This window comes from Heteronotia binoei, chromosome 21 (genome assembly GCF_032191835.1).
Source record: "Heteronotia binoei isolate CCM8104 ecotype False Entrance Well chromosome 21, APGP_CSIRO_Hbin_v1, whole genome shotgun sequence".
Lineage (NCBI taxonomy): Eukaryota > Metazoa > Chordata > Lepidosauria > Squamata > Gekkonidae > Heteronotia > Heteronotia binoei.
In genome coordinates, this window is record NC_083243.1 from 175,324,866 (window position 1) to 175,342,036 (window position 17,171).

The 17,171-nt window shown below is 46.7% G+C and overlaps 1 protein-coding gene across 1 annotated transcript; it reads right to left on the minus strand.

Moving 5' to 3' along the window:
* Positions 1–216: 216 nt before the first annotated feature.
* Positions 217–5,673, minus strand: LOC132589713 (tubulin alpha chain-like). The gene is made up of 3 exons (XM_060262440.1): positions 5,536–5,673; positions 3,716–3,938; positions 217–404 (listed from the first exon to the last, which is right to left on the minus strand). The coding sequence occupies exons 1-3, from the start codon at positions 5,536–5,538 to the stop codon at positions 217–219; spliced, it is 414 nt and encodes a 137-aa protein (XP_060118423.1). The 5' UTR covers positions 5,539–5,673.
* Positions 5,674–17,171: the final 11,498 nt, after the last annotated feature.

Here is a 17,171-nt window from a genome sequence, read left to right on the forward strand (position 1 = left end):
TTGCAAGGAGAGCAGAAACACATTTCCAGTAGATCAATACTGGTTCCCATTGACAGGTGACTACTGTTTCACAATTGTAAGAGACTTCTTACCTGAGCAGAGGCATTCTATGTGCTGCTATTTCTCTTTTCCACTACCTAATGAGCTACTGGAAACCACACTATAAGTTCATTGCGTGATTGACCAAAACTCCTTCCAGATCCCAAGTTCACCCCATTATTTCGCCACGTTTCCCATGCCATTAAATTCAGTTACCAGCTTTCGAATCCTATCCAACACCAAGTCAATGATCTCCTTTCCGATGGTATAGTGTCCACGGGCATAGTTATTGGCAGCATCTTCCTTTCCAGTGATCAGTTGTTCTGGGTGGAAGAGCTGACGATACGTGCCAGTTCGAACCTCATCTAGAATTCATAATATACAATGGGTCAGCTTGCTTACATATTGACAGTCTCCTTTGTCTCATCATTTTGAAATTTGTCTTCTGATTTTCTGTATCTACAAGGACTGCCCTAGTTTGACCAAGGCCCACTAGGAATTGGGTTTTGTGGTTATGAACAACACAGCTCTGATATGAGAATTTCTCCAAGAGGTGTTGAGCATTCATAGATAACTTCCCAACACACATATACAGAGAATGGATACTTGGGCATGAACCAACACAATCAAAGTCACTGGAGAAAGCTATGAATGCAGCAGTACTTTCAAGTTGTTGTCCTCTATCTGTTGCTGTCACTTTGAGCCACACTTGTGGCATGCAGTAGTTAAAATTTATTTGTTTGGGAGGGGTTGCAAATACAGTAGAAGACAGAAACAGGATACAGGATGATCCTGACAGGCTGGAAAACCAGGCTAAAATGAATAACATGAATTTTAACAGGGATAAATATAAAGTTCTGCATTTAGGTAGGGAAAATCCAATGCATGGTCATAGGATGGGGAAGACTTGTCTTAGCAGCAGTATGTGCAAAAAAAGGATCTAGGGCTCTTAGTGGACCATACACTGAACATGAGTCAACAGTGTGATGTGGTGGCTAAAAAGGCAATGCATTTTGGGGCTGTATCAACAGAAGTATAGTGTCCAGATCACGTGAAGTAATGGTATTGCTTTACTCTGCTCTGGTAAGACCTCACCTGGAGTATTGTGTTCAGTTTTGGGCACCACATTTTAAGAAGGATATAGACAAGCTGGAACGGGTCCAGAGGAGGGCGACAAAGATGGTGAGAGGTCTGGAGACCAAGTTCCATGAAGAAAGGTTGAAGGAGCTGGGCATGTTTAGCCTGGAGAGGAGGAGGCTGAGAGGTGATATGATCACCATCTTCAAGTACTTGAAAGGCTGTCATCTAGAGGATGGTGTGGAATTGTTTTCTGTGGCCCCAGAAGGTAGGACCAGAATCAATGGGTTGAAATTAAATCAAAAGAGTTTCTGGCTCAACATTAGGAAGAACTTCCTGACGGTTGGAGCAGGTCCTCAGTGGACCAGGCTTCCTCAGGAGGTGGTGGGCTCTCCTTCTTTGGAGGTGTTTAAACAGAGGCTAGATGGCCATCTGACAGCAATGAGGATCCTGTGAATTTAGGGGCAGGTATTTGTGAGTTTCCTGCATTGTGCAGGGGGTTGGACTAGATGATCCTGGAGATCCCTTCCAACTCTATGGTTCTATAATTCTAACATAGAGCTCATAACAATATCAGATGGGTACCCTTCACCAAAATGGATGGTTTTCTTCACCACTGCTACACAAGTAACTTAAATCAGCCAGGTCCCATGTGGCCCAGATTCATTTATTGGCTTTCCAGTCCAGGAAAAACAGTTGCAGTACACATTATACTTCTCAAACCATGGATGCAACACTGCAAGAGGACCTGGTCCCGGTCTGGCTCTGAACCCGGGGAAATGTAGATGCCAGGAAAGTAATTGTTCCGGCAAACACACCAATTTACAGTTGGGATCTGAGAGCTCCGTTATATAATAGCATATAGTTGATACACAAGAGAACCAAAGGACACAGCAATTCTTCTCACGTGCTCAGAGAGACAATATACAACTGATGCATCGACTTTCACTAGGCAGATTTCATAAACCTGTTCATGTCTACATCATAAAAAGTATAGAGAAGGAATCTGGATTCTGAATCAACTGTGGCTTATAAGGTATAACTGAAGGAAATAATTGAGGGAAGCCTATACACAGTTCCCAGGTCAGGCCTGAACCCAGCTTAGTATAGTCTGAAGTGCTACCATTGGATAGTGTCTTTAAGGCACTGAGTTTCACTTTGGACGCTCTCAAATTTGTATGCATGCCCATACCTTCTATCAATTTTCTGTAGCATTGTGCTTTCAAGGGCTTCCCCCCTTAGAAAATGGGCATCATGGATTCCTAGAGCTTTTTTTATTTAGACAGATTGACTAGGGTTGCTAAGAAATATCTGGGGACTTTGGGGGGTGGAGCCAGGAGACTTTGAGGGTGAACCCAGGAGACATTAGGGGTGGAGCCAAGATCAAGGCTGTGACAAGCATCATTGAACTCCAAAGGGAGTTCTGGCCATCACATTTAAAGGGACCGCACACCTTTTCAATGCCTTCCTTCCATAGGAAATAATGAAGGATAGGGGCGCCTTCTTTTGGGGCTCATAGAATTGGACCCCCTAGTCCAATCGTTTTGAAACTTGGGGGATATTTTGGGGAGAGGCAATAGATGTTATACTGAAAATTTGGTGCCTCTACCTCAAAAAACAGCCCCTCCAGAGCCCCAGATACCCGCGGATCAATTCTCCATTATTTTCTATGGGAATAAATCTCCCTAGGGAATAATAGAGTTCCCAGCAGACATTTCCCTCCCCTCCCCCCGCTTTCTGACGACCCTGAAACGGGGGGAGGGCCTCCAAACCTGGGGATCCCCTGCCCCCATCTGGGGATTGGCAACCCTAAGATTGACACAGAGCTGGCATTAGACTGTCTGATGCACAGGCCCATAGCCAGAAAATTCTAGTTAGGGGAACCCACAGAAAAAAATTTGGGGTGGAGGGCCCCCCCTCTGGTGGCTCCTATCTCCCCACCACTCTGGCGGCCCTGCCCCCTCCACACGGCGTCTCCCCCTCCCTCCCACTCACCTGGTGAAGCAATATAGAGTGGGCTCCTGGGGCTCTTTCAAGACCTGCACTGAGGTCGGCAGTGCCTATGCCAGCTTTCTGGCGTACTCCGCATGTTCAGCACTGGGGCAGCCAGCGCTGAACTTGCTGAGTGCTCCGGAAAGCCAGCGTAGAGAACCACCGGCCTCCATGTGGCTTTTCCCGCCAATCACATGATTGGCGGGGGCGGGCACACTGAAAGAGCCTCAGGAGTCCACTCTATTGTTTCGCTGGGTTGGAGAATGGGTGGGTGGAAGGGGGGAGGTGTTGCATGGAGGGGAGCAGGGCTGCCAGAGCAGCGGGGAGATCGGGGCCGCCAGAAAAGTGGTGGCAGAGAGAGCAGGGGCTGGGGAAAATAGGGGACCCCTGGTGATGCAGCCTAACACATGCAGCTGATTGGGGGAGAAGGGGGAAACCACTGAAAAGCACCCAATTGTTAAGCATTTAGTATATTTTTCTATTTTTATCCCCAAAGCACCAAAATGACTTAAGCTATCTTTGAATTTAGATAAATATCCTACCAAGGTAGGTACACCAAGACCTTTCTCAGGACAGTCTCATCCCTCTCCTGTGTTGTGACACTCACCAATCACAGTAGGTTCTAGGTCTACAAAAACAGCCCTAGGCACGTGCTTCCCAGCTCCTGTTTCACTGAAGAAGGTATTAAAGGAGTCATCTCCACCTCCAATGGTTTTGTCACTGGGCATCTGCCCATCAGGCTGAATCCCATGCTCCAGACAGTACAGCTCCCAGCATGCATTGCCAATCTGCACACCAGCCTGGCCGACATGGACAGAAATGCACTCACGCTGGGAAAAGAAAGACAAATCAATCACTGTTTAGAAGTGACAACAATGACTAGATGTTACCACTTCTGCTCAGGTTTTGAGAGTAGCAGGCTTTGGTATTCTTTCTCAGGGCAAGAACAGAAGTCTCTTCCCCCAGTCTTAAAGGAGATGTGTGCCGCTCTCTCACAACAGATCATCCAAAATATAAGCATCAGACTACCTTCTTTTTCACAGCTTTTATAAACTGCCCCATTCCCAGTCTCATGCTTAATGGTAAAAAGAAGCCATATATCTGCTTTTAAATTATATGTACTTCATTTTCGTTATTGTATCACATTGGTATCCCATTCTACTTTCTTCAAGAAGCTCAGGATGGTATATATGGGATTATCCTGTTTTATTAATTATTTATTTTAAAGACCGTAAGCCTAAGCATATAAAATGGCCCTGTGTCCAGTGCACAGGAACTCATGGAGTCCTGCCATTGGTCCACCACTTTTACTACTGTCTGCTCTGACTGGCAGGTGAGTCCCCTGGATCTCAGACAGAGAAAGATCTGCACAGCAAACGCTCTGCTACTTAAATGGCTTTGAAGTCCATTTAATTAGACGTTCGTTGAAAAAGCCTGTGTGCGATACCGCAGCCAACATATACCATCCTTCTATAGCAGGGCAGTTATTTTCAGTGGCAGATATTAGATATTATGCTCAGAACTACCCTGAGAAGTAGTTCTGAGTTTGGGGAGGGATGGTGGCTCAGTGGTAGAGCATCTGCTTGGGAAGCAGAAGGCCCCAGGTTCAATCCCTGGCATCTCCAAAAAAAGGGTCCAGGCAAATAGGTGTGAAAAACCTCAGCTTGAGACCCTGGAAAGCTGCTTCCAATCAGGGGAGGGATGGTGGCTCAGTGGAAGAGCATCCGCTTGGGAAGCAGAAGGCCCCAGGTTCAATCCCTGGCATCTCCAAAAAAAGGGTCCAGGCAAATAGGTGTGAAAAACCTCAGCTTGAGACCCTGGAGAGCCGCTGCCAGTCTGAGTAGACAATACTGACTTTGATGGACCCAAGGTCTGATTCAGTATAAGGCAGCTTCCTATGTTCCTAAGTAGCAATTTGAATAAGGCCACTACATGTTTGGGAAGGGATCTGAATCCAGGCCTCGCTTGTCCAGTGCTAGCACTCTATTCACCATGCCACAAAGGCTTTTTTTTTTTTTTTTAAAAGCAATAACATTGACATATATTTATATGGTGGAGAGTATGCAAAGACTGTGAGCTTTTAGCATAGCAGGCATCCAGAGCTCCCTCAGACTATTTCAGTTCATACTGCATTAACATTGCCTATTCTTTAGAACTGAGGCTGAGTCAAATGGTGGACCAAGTTGAGGGAAAAACAACCATGTTCCCACCATCTTTACAGCTGATTCATTCCATTATATGTTGGTTCCCTCTTTTATATATCTCATATTCTGAAATACTCCCCGCCACAGATGTCTAAACACAGCAGCATTCGCAAAGGAAGGACATGGGGATGGCAAGAGGGAGAGATGGAACGGCATTGATGACTAGGAAGAGTTTAGCTCACTCTCTCCTTCAGGGTAGCTAACTAGTCCAGGCAAGACTCACCATCTTGCAGAAACTCTCTTCGACCCAGCAGCAATGAACTCAGAGAACGAAGGACAGGAACGGAGGTGCTTTGCTGTGGCTGTTTTTATAGTTTTCTAAAGCCCACCCCCATGCAAGTGAGGTCATTTGTTGTTAGAGACGGACACAGGGGGGGCCCTTTTCTGAATAGTTCTGAGCTACAGCCAAACTCAACATGCACCAACTGTGAAAGCAGAGCAAGCCCCCCCCCCTCCCCGAGTCCTTGGTTACACTAAACAAATCCATAAGCAGGACGCGATGTACATGTGTCTGTGTGCGTATTGCAGGATCCCCAAAAGAGTCGTGTGTGGCACAGAAATCTTGTTTAGCTAAGCTGACTAGAAAGCTAGTTCTGAGGTCAGGGGACTTTAAAATGAGGCACTGGATGTCTGGAAATGAGTTTCTCCATTATCTGCCATGATGCCAGCTGAGCAAGTTACAGTGGCAAAAAAGGTTAGAGGAGAGAATGAGGGCAAAGCAGGGAGGAGACTGGGCTGGTGAAGAGTGGTCTAGGCTCTCTGGGCAACCAATAAGGAGGAATGACTCAGCACTCCTGTATCCCAACAGTGTTGCCATGGTTGAAGCTTTGCTAAGTAGACCACAATGACCATTAAGCAAACAAGATGGAAACCAAGCCTGGGTGTGGGTCAGAGTCCTCTACTTAATGAATAACATCAGCTGTACTCCCCCTGTGCTGCCCTTGCAGGGGAAGGGATTATACCAGCATGGTCTCACGCCATAGTAATAGAGTGCCAGCCCCCCCCCCCCCCCCGCTCCTTTAGTAGGGTTCAAACTTTAGCTGGCAACAGTTGAGGGCCAGGTTTGCCGAGGCAATACTCAGAGCGGGTACATGGAGAAAACTGTTGTGACAGTCCCATTGTGGGGCACAACTCCTCTCCCTTGCTTATGTGTGTTGGGTGCACTTTTCTTCCAACCCAAACTGGGGGGTGCAGAGTCTCGCCTTCAGTGTCTTTGTCCTGATACAGAGTTCTGAGCAGAGCAGCATTAGACATAGGCAACTACAATATCTGTTATCTCCCTTGGCTGTTTGTACTCAGTGTCCCACTGTAGTGTAAAGTCCTAGGGAGGGTTCTATCAGTAAAGTACCATGGTGTGTGCATCATGGCTGCAAGCTGCATACCAGGCACCACTGCATGTCTTCTTGAAGGGGACAGTGTCCCGAGCATGGGGATGTGATCTTGGGGTGCTCCAGATATTGTTTTGGCCCCAGTGTCTGCCTGTTTGAGTGTCCTGGGGGCACCTTGCTTTGGAGCTGCTGCCATGAGAACCGCTCCTTGGAACATGAGGCAGCACATGTCCTCTCGAAGGGCAGAGTCCCCTGAACATGGGGTGTATAGATGGTGCTCTAGACCTTATTTTGGGGTTCAGAGCTTTCAAACTCTCCTCAGTGTTTTTGGTTGTATTAATGAAGAAGAAGGATTGAAGAAGAATTGCAGATTTATACCCCGCCCCTCTCTCTGAATCAGAGACTCAGAGCAGCTTACAATCTCCTTTAACTTCTCCCCCCACAACAGATACCCTGTGAGGTGGATGAGGCTGAGAGAGCTCTCACAGCAGCTGCCCTTCCAAGGACAGCCTCTGTGATAGCTATGGCTAACCCAAGGTCATTCCAGCAGGTGCAAATGGAGGAGTGGGGAATCAAACCTGGTTCTCCCAGATAAGAGTCCACGCACTTAACCACTACGCCAGACTGAATAAGTATGAATAAGTAACAAATAAAAAAACTGCAAAAAAGGAACCAACCAGCGTCCTACTAAAAAGCCAAATAAAAACCTGGCTCCTTTCCAGAACCACAAAAAACCCTATCCAAAAGTAAAAAAGGTTTATTGGCCTTTCTTCAACTGAGGCTGGCTCATCCCCACACATCTACTGGAATTTTATGGCCTCCAATTAGCTGACAGTCACTTTTGACTGAGAACAGACAGGCATTCTGGGGCGGCTGGGAGGTGTCTGGAATTGGGACGGCTCAAAAAGAGCTGTCCTGGAGCCTCCAGACAGTCCCCGGCGACGCGCCTCCACACGGGAAGGCACCCTAGAAGCTGGATTCCCTTTTTTCCCCTTTCTGGGGCAAGCGCTTGTGCACAGAAGCGCACCAGCGCTCTGATTGGATTCCTTAAAAAAAAACAGAACAGCTTGGGCCAACTTGGCAGTTCCACGCCGCCAAGTCGCCTCACTTATGCCCTTCCCCGTCCAGACAACGGGGGGAGGGGGGTGACTGACAGCTGGCTCAAATATTTGCTATCACTTTGGAAGTGGTAGCTTTTTGAGCCGGTCAAAGGAGCCTGGAGGGCGGGGTGAGGACAGGAGGAGGACAGCCGGCAGATGTTGCTGTCTGCACAGATTTTTTGGGTCGACTTCAGAGACGTCTCTGAGTCGACCCAAAGGGCAGGCCTGTAAGCAGCCTTCAAATCACATGAGACCTTATTCACAAGGATTGGTTCAAAGCCCTAGAGGAGAGGTGGGACTTTTAAGGATGCTTGCTATAGAGCCCTCCCCCCCAAATTGTTTGCAACCTTCTGCTGAAGAATCTCCATTGTCTTTCAAAGACTCAGCAGCTTAACAGCAAGTGCTGTTCCCTGCTAGGCTACGTGGCCAATTAGACATGCTTTGGTTGCACTGACAACAGGCAAGACAGCACAGAGCTAAGGAAGAACTGAGAACCCTTTTCAGCAGCAGTGATGGACTGATTGGAGCAGGGCAGAGAGAGATGCCTTCGAGGTTGCTGTTGAGAAACCAAGCTCATCTTGCCTCTGAGCCTAGGTTGCTGATGTTTTAGTTTCTGGAGATTGGTAGCAGATTTCAAAGATTAATCTCAGGAACAAGTCCAAGTGGTGTAATCCACTAGACCAGTGTTTCCCATTTGCAGGGTCGTGACCCAGTACCGGGCCATGGAAGCCTCAATATTGGGTCACCAGGGGTGGCTCAACAGCCCCCTCTCCCCTCCCCTCTCTATTCATCTTCGGCGCTGCATGCTGCGCCATGCTCCAGCCCCAGGCCCCCAAGCTGCCACCGCCTGTAGCACACAGAGAGCACTACAGACACTGCACGCTGGCCAGAAGCCCTCCCTTGTCCCTCTCGGATGTTCGGAAACATCAGAGAGGGCGGGGAAAGCTCCTGGCTGGCACACAGTCTCTGTATCGCTCCCTGAGCATCCTCAGCCCGGACCACGGGGAGAGAACCGGGCCACGGAGGCGAAAAGTTTGGGAAACCGTACACTAGACCATCCTGCCCAGAAAAGAGTCTTAGCACTGGCTGTCAATTGCACAAAACTGTCAGTTGCAGGCCCCATCCACAAAACTCATTGTGATCAGCAGTGGATCCAAGATGCCCACGAAGCCATGCCCAGAAGCAGAGCTCCAATACAGAGACTGCAAAGGAGCAGGGAAGAGCCTTTTGCCAGCATAGCCAGGAAAGCATAACAGATACAATGAATAGGCATTAGGGATGCCAGCCTCTAGGTAGAAGCTGGGCCCCCCCTAAAATTACAATTCATCTCCAGACTACATAGATCAATTCCCCTGGAGGAAGTGGATGCTTTGAAGGGTGGACTCTATTGCACCATGCCCCACTGAGGTCCCTCAACTCCTCAGGCTCCACCTTCTAAATCTCCAGCAGTTTCCCAAGCTGGACCTGGCAACCTGATCCCCCACCAGTGGCCAGGGGAACCTGGCAAACCTAATAGGCATGGAAGATGGGAGCAGTGGCTATAGGCACCAATCGAGGTCTTACTTCTCGCCACCTCACAATAGGGTTTGCCAAGTCCAACTCAAGAAATATCTGGGGACTTTGAGGGTGGAGGCAGAAGACTTTGGGGGTGGAGCCAGGAGCAAGGGTGTGACAAGCACAACTGAACTCCAAAGGGTGCTCTGGCAATCACATTTAATGGGACCGCACACCTTTTAAATGCTTTCCCTCAATTGGAAATAATGAAGGATAGCGGCACCTTCTTTTGGGGCTCATAGAATTGGACCCCCAGGTCCAATCTTTTTGAAACTTGGGGGTTATTTTGAGGAGTGTCAATAAAATGCTGTGCTGAAAATGTGGTGCCTCTACCTCAAAAAACAGCCCCCCCCAGAGCCCCAGATACCCATGGATCAATTCTCCATTATACCCTATGGGAATCAGTCTCCATAGGGAATAATGCAGTGTGCTGCAGGCATTTCCGTCTCCCCCCTCCCCCACACTTTCTGATGACCCTGAAGCTGGGGGAGGGCCTCCAAACCAGGGGATCCCCTGCCTCCAACTGGGGATTGGCAACCCCACCTCACAACTATGCAAGAAAAGTTCCAAAATGCCCCATCTGTTTAATCTAAGGGCACCTTCCTTACCATTATAAACAACGTTCTACCTGTGCTCCATAAGAACATGCTATCTTTGGCTCCTTCTTCAGGAGACGCAGGAAAGGAAGACATCATGCAAGTGGACCTTCTGTCATGTAAATACCCATGACTGAATACAGTCTAAAGATGCATACAAAAAATCCAACTTCTTTCATCTCTCCAGCAGGAAGTTTTTAATAATAATAATAATAACTTTTTATTTCTATCCCGCCCTCCCCGCCGAGGCAGGCTCAGGCCTGTGATAACTTGTTTTTGGGATAACTTTCTTCTTTACAACTGAATTCATGTAGCAGTTGGACTGAATCCCTGTTTTGCCATAACAGCTCACTGTGCCCTCCCCAAATACTCCAGTTTCTTGTTGGGAGGACTTAATAGAAAGTGCCTGTGAGATCTTTTGTATGCTGAGCTGCTAACACCCCCTGGTGGTAACATATTTGCTGCAACTTCAGGATAGCATGGCCTGGTAAACTCTTGACTACCCAGCTGCAGAATGAAGAATTCCTGGCGTCCCAAAGGGGGTAGAATGAACAGTACCACTTCTGAATGCAGGTGTGTGTGTGTGGGGGGGGAGGGTTAGAAACCCGCAGACAGCTCCCGTTTTAAAATGTGTGCTTTTAAAGTTGGGCAGGATGCAGGAAACAGAAAGCGCTTCAAGGGGAAGGGTCAGCAGGAGTTTCATCAGAGCACAGACCCTTCCCTTTGTTTTGCTTTTTTTCAGAGCAAGTAAAGTTGTGGAGAAACCAGACCCTGTAAGTGTGTGAGTGTGTGAGAGAGAGAGAGAGAGGCAGGGAGCAGGGGATTCCCTGGTTTGGAGGCCCTCCCCTCACTTTAGAAAGCTTTAGAAAGTGGGGGGGGGGGGGGCGGGAAGGAAATGTCTACTGGGCACTCTATTATTCCCTATGGAGAACGATTCCCATAAAGGATAATGGGGAATTGATCCATGGGTATCTGGGGCTCGGGGGGGGATGTTCTTTGAGGTAGAGGCACCAAATTTGCAGTATAGCATCTGATGCCTTTCCTCAAAACACCCTCCAAGTTTCAAAAGGATTGGACCAGGGGGCCAATTCTATGAGCCCCCAAAGAAGGTGCCCCTATCCTTCATTATTTCTAATGGAGGGAAGGCATTGAAAAGGTGTGCAGTCCCTTTCAATGTGATGGCCAGAACTCCCTTTGGAGTTCAATTGTACTTGTTCCAACCTTGCTCATGACTCCACCCCCAATGTCTTCTGGCTCCACCCCCAAAGTCTCCTGGCTCCACCCCCAAAGTCCTCAGATATTTCTTGAATTGGACTTGGCAGCCCTAAGGATTGAGAAGTTTATTGGAAGAAGTAGAAGACTGAAGATTTATACCACGCCCTTCTCTCTGAATCAGACACTCAGAGCAGCTTACAATTTCCTATATTTTCTCCCCCCACAACAGGCACCCTGTGAGGTGGGTGGGACTGAGAGGGCTCTCACAGCAGCTGCCCTTTCAAGGATAACATAGTGATAGCTAATCCAAGGCCATTCCAGCAGGTGCAAGTGGAGCAGTGGGGAATCAAACTGGTTCTCCCAGATAAGAATCCCTACACTAACCGCTACACCAAACTCCTTTCCTGGCTTCTGTTGAACAAAAAAGAACAGTCAACAACCAGCAAAGGAAAATGAAACTAAACTACAGCACATGCTTTTTGGCCCTAAGGGACCAGGGAAAAAAACCTAAATAATTCAAATAAGGGAACATCACCAAATTCACAACTTGTCATGATATAACATTTGTGAAAGCAAAAGAAAAACTTTCCTTGTTCAACATGCTTCTGGCACTTGGGGAGGGGGGTTAATTGCTGTAATGTCTTATTTCACTGTTATTCAGTTATTTTGTTTGTCTGCTTGGTTTATAGTTTTGTGAGCTGCACTGTGAATTATTTTTAAAGTTGATTCAGGTGGGCAACCGGGATGCTCTGAAGCAACAGAACAAAGACCAGTGGCACCTTTAAGACATGCCTTTATGCCCTGTTTTCTGATTGTCTGCTGTTTGGCCATGGTGCGCCACTGCTATGCCACTGAGCAATACCATCTGAAGGACCACTAACAGATTAACAGAAGAACTGACATCAATACAATCTGATCCGCCTATGTTAAAAAAAATCGTTCCATAGCACCAAATATCTAGTTTTAAACTGTTCATACATGTTTTTTTTATCATTTTAAAACTGTAATTCAAATTGTTTTTACCACGACTGTTAGCCACCCAGAGTCCGCTTGCGGAGTGGGTGACATATAAATCCAAATTAAATAAATAAAGTGTGAGACAGGATGCTGTTCTAGATGGACCATTGGTCTGATCCAGCAGGCTTCTTCTTCTGCTTCTTTTTTTTTGGGGGGGGGGTAGGGTTGCCAATCCCCAGATGGGGGTAGTTGCACTACTGTAGCATTTTTCACCAGCTTAATTCTCCAATCTGCCTTCAAGGGCAAGTCCAAGTGGAAAAAACGTTACAGGAATTTGATCTGGAGGTCAAGATGCCTTTTAAATTCACATCTCTTTCAACAATCTTCAGGAAAGAAATTGGCTGTTAAGCTTCTAGCAGCAGCTCTCACCTTTGTCTGCCATGCCTGACCTCTAGTCATAGTCGCAGAGTAAGAAAAAGAGTCGAGTTTGACACATATGGTCTGAATTTCCAATGGAAAACCACAATTGGCCATGTCACTGTGTGCACCAAGGGAGGGGCATCCTTCTACATCTGGATCTCTATAGTGCAAGGCATCAGACATCCAGCTACATTTATTTATTTGGCATATTTGTCTTCTGCTGTTTTCCCAAGGAGCTTGGATTGCTAACTTTTCTACCGACCCCGCTATTGTTTCTTTAGTATAGCAGCCTGACATGCCAATGAAGCTTTTTCCCATTCGTGCGTTAAATTTCTGTGTTTAGAAGTGCATGAGTGGGTGGAACTTAGGGCAGCGTTTTATTGTCACAACAGTACAGAGAGGTAGGTTGCACTGGGAGAAAGTCTTGAGCAAAAGATTTGAATCTGCTTCCTGCATCCATGCCAAGTCACTGTCTGACATTGGCACCTTAGGAAGAACTTGCTGGATGGCAATGGAAACTCAGTGTAGTTATAATATAGTGGGTTCGATGCATTGAAGAGATGAGGTGATGGTGATAATCAGCTCTTCATTAGATACAGCATGGTAGGTGCCTGCTCTACAAAGACTGGAGAACTGGGCCCACAGGGCCAACTATATACAACTATGGGATCTAGGCCTGCCAATCCCCAGGTCCCAGTGGGGCTTCTTCCACTTTCCCAGGCTCCTTCTCGCCCCCAGTCGGCTGGCCGGTGGGCGGGTGGAGGTGGGGAAGCCCCACCCCCACAGCCACCATGTGACTTTCTACCTCCGGAGGCTTCTTTCTCCGATTGAAAGGCTTCCTCTTGGGATGGCGTGTCTGTGTTACTTTGATGAAGTTGGCAGCAACTTGTGAGTAGATAAACCATTCCCTCGCTTCATAGTCACCAGAAACGGGGGCAGGGGAGAAGGGAGGGAAATATCTGCTGGGCACTTCAGTGTTCCCTATGTGGAGATCGATTCTCTTAGGGTATAATGAGGAATTTATCTGGAGGTATCAGGGGCTCTGGGGGGGGATGTTTTTTTGAGGTAGATGCACCAAATTTTCAGTATAGCAACTAGTGCCTCTCCCCAAAATACCCCCCAAGTTTCAAAACGATTGGACCAGGGGGTCCAATTCTATGAGCCCCAAAAGAAGGTGCCCCTATCCTTCATTATTTCCTATAGAAGGAAGGCATTTAAAAAGGTGTGCTGTCCCTTTAAATGTGATGGACAGAACTCCCTTGGAGTTCAATTATGCTTGTCACAGCCTTGCTTCTGGCTTCACCCCCAAAGTCCCAGATATTTCTTGAATTGGACTTGGCAACCCTAATGGGTTCCCACGCAAGCAGGTTATTGGATCATTCAAACCAGCAGGGGGCAGTGTTTGATGCAGGGCAGCAGGGATTTGGATCCTATTGCCTATTGTTCTCAAGTCCCCAAGCTCAGTCCTTCAGGCTCCATTAAGCCAGGCAGGAACACCATAGATATCTATATTAATTCACATACATAACAATAGTGACTGGTGGCATCCTAAGCAGAGACAGACCCTTCTCAATCTATTCAAGACAATGGGCTTAAAAGGGTTTCACTCTGTTTAAAATGGCACTGTAGATTAGTTTATACCAACACTACAAGCTACTGCAAACTTATTCATCTCAGCTCACCAGAAAACAGAACAGTAGCAGCATTAATACCATATAAATTTATTGTGTAATTGTAGTATTTTTATTATTGTCAATACCATGAACACATATTCCCAGCCATACTGTACATATGAACTATGTATTAGATCAACCCCAAGTTTAACAATATACTAATGCATATCCCCCTCCCCAGAGTTAGAAGACTAACCCAAGGGCAGGAAAAGCCCAAGAGTTCTTGTTTAAGGTCATAACCTAGCTGCTTTTAAAACGGCTCCGGTTACAGTAATTTATCACAAGGAATTTTTCAAGTAACTCTTAACATCAGCAAGGAGCCATTTCAAGTGTTCATACTCAACATGCAAATGAAAAACCCTGACTTTTTCCCTGCAGGCAAACTTGACAACTTTGGGGTTCTTTGCAGGTTAAAAAACTGGCACAGTCGTTTCACCAAGATGAAAACAGTATACACTTTTAACAGCCAAGGCTGTCTGGAAGATTTTCTGGGCGCAATAAAAACCGTATTCCTTACCTTTTCATGCCATGTGCTGTCGAAGGTTAGCAATTGATGTAATGTTTGTGGACTTCACAGAAACAGTTGCCTGACCACCAGGATACTGGATTAGATGGTCCTTTAGTACTGTTTTTACATAGTTCTAAGCCAGTGTGATGTAGCAGTTAAGAGCAACAAACTCTAATCTGGAGAACTGGGTTTGATTCCTCACGCCTCCACATAAAGCCAGCTGGGTGACCTGTAACCTTCAGTCACAGTTCTCAAGAACAGTTCTGGAAAGAGCTCTCTCAGCCCCACCTACCTCAGAGTGTGTAGGTTGTGGGGAGAAGAAGGAAAGGTGACTGTACACTGCTCTAAGACTCCTTCAGGTAGTGAAGGGCAAGGTATAAAACCAACTCTTCTGGAATTCTAATAAGCTGCAAAAGGGGCTATTAGTGGAGAGAAACCAACTCTTACAGTCTAGAACCTGAGCTAGTTCCTCTGCCACTTCTGCTACCATACAAAACATTTTTAGAAGCTATAGTATAGAGATAAGGGGGCTGAGAACCCGCAGTAGGTTTGAGGGATCTCAGTATTCCACAATGGCAAGTACTTAAAAGGCTAAAGTAAAACAATCCCGCCCCCCACCCTCCAAAAAAAGCCATTGGCAGGAGAAAGAAAAATAAAAACATTGTGGAAGTCTGTGAAAATGTGCTTACTTGTGTATTAGGAAAGATGACAGCCTAGTCCTGATAAGGCCAGCAACTATTCTCAAGGAGGCATTCAACGCAAGGCACAGGGTTATAAAACATTCCAGTTCTGCAGTTCAACTGTTCAGCTGGGCTAATCAAGCAGCCCATATGACGCTGTGGCAAAATTGCTTGCTGAGGAATGCTCTGCTGTGTCCAGGGCCTTGGGAAACCAGTGACGTTGTCCGTCGGTAGGCTTAACGGGACAAAACAGAGTGGAAGAGCTTTAATCTTTCCGCTCATAGACCAACACAGCCCAGCTAACTCTCATCAGCCATTTCCCTTGCTAAGTCAGTGCAAAACCTGGAGTGGATTCCTCCAGAACGGTTGCTACTTTGCACACCCTTTAAAACTGGCTAGAACGATAACATTCTTTTGTATGTATTTTAGCTCTTGTTTTTAATTGTTTTAACGGTGTGTGTTTTATTTATTTATTTATTTAATTCGATTTATATCCCGCCCTACCCCACCGAGGTGGGCTCAGGGCGGTTTACAATATAAAAACCAACAAAATCAATTTAAATACATTAATAATACATTAATAATTATAATTATACAATAAAATACATAAAATACATATAAAATATATAAAAACACATAAAGCTCACTTCAGTATGTACTATGCTACCTTCTTTAAGTCAATTCTTCAACATTCCAGTATTAAATAATCTGGTGTTCGAGATTGAGTGTTCAGGCATTCCGATAACAATTAATTGTATGCCAACTGGAAGTAGGGTTGCCAAGTCCAATTCAAGAAATATCTGGGGACTTTGGGGGTGGAGCCAGGAGACATTGGGGGCGGAGCCAGGAGCACAGGTGTGACAAGCAGAATTGAACTCCAAGGGAGCTCTGGCCATCACATTTAAAGGGACAGCACACCTTTTAAAATGCCTTCCTTCCATAGAAAATAATGAAGGATAGGGGCACCTTCTTTTGGGGCTCGTAGAATTGGACCCCCTGGTCCAATACTTTTGAAACTTGGGGGGTATTTTGGGAAGAGGCACTAGATTCTATACTGAAGATTTGGCACCTCTACCTCAAAAAACAGCCCCCCCAGAGCCCCCCGATACCCGCGGATCAATTCCCCATCATTCCTTATGGGAATTGTTCATGGAGGTGCATAATAGCTGTGGGGGTGGGGCTTCCCCCACCGGCCAGCTGGCTGGGGGAGGGGGGAAGCCTGTAAAACCGGGGGATCCCCCGCTGGGACCTGGGGATTGGGAAGCCTAACCGGAAGAGGGCTGTTTTGCAGGCCCTGCGGAACTGTTCAGGGCCCTCACCTCCTCCGGGAGCTGATTCCACCAACAAGGAGCTGCAATCGAGAAGGCCCTGTCTCTGGTCACTTTCAGACGTGTTTAGAGTGTGGTTTTATCATATACGTTTTAAATCGTTAGCGGTCTGGGTGACCCTTGAAAAGGCAGAAAGATGGAATAAATTTTTTTTTTAAATAAATAAGCATTAATCCACAAATTATAGGCCTCTCTCTAAACAAGCATCCAGCTGCTGTTCTGCTTCAACTGCAGTTGTCCTCTTACTTTCTGCTCCTGGTAGCAAAGGCATATGGACGAAAGTATCGCCTAGCCTTTTCTGGCAAAACCTAGAGAGGATCTCTGCTCCTACCCCTCAACACAGCCTCTATTTTCCCCAGATGTTTATCATTTCAGCAGGGTGCTTCTCAGTACAGGCAATAGAAGGTAGTGCTTCTACTCGCTTGTTAACTAAACAAAATTCTCTAGCTAATCAATCATTTCCTCATGGAGCCCTCCCCTTGAACTTGGCAGCCTGCCCA

Coding starts and splice junctions, on each gene's coding strand:
- LOC132589713 (XM_060262440.1), bottom strand. Junction 405..3,715: donor CCTAGAACCTACTGTGATTG/GTGAGTGTCACA, acceptor TATGAATTCTAG/ATGAGGTTCGAACTGGCACG.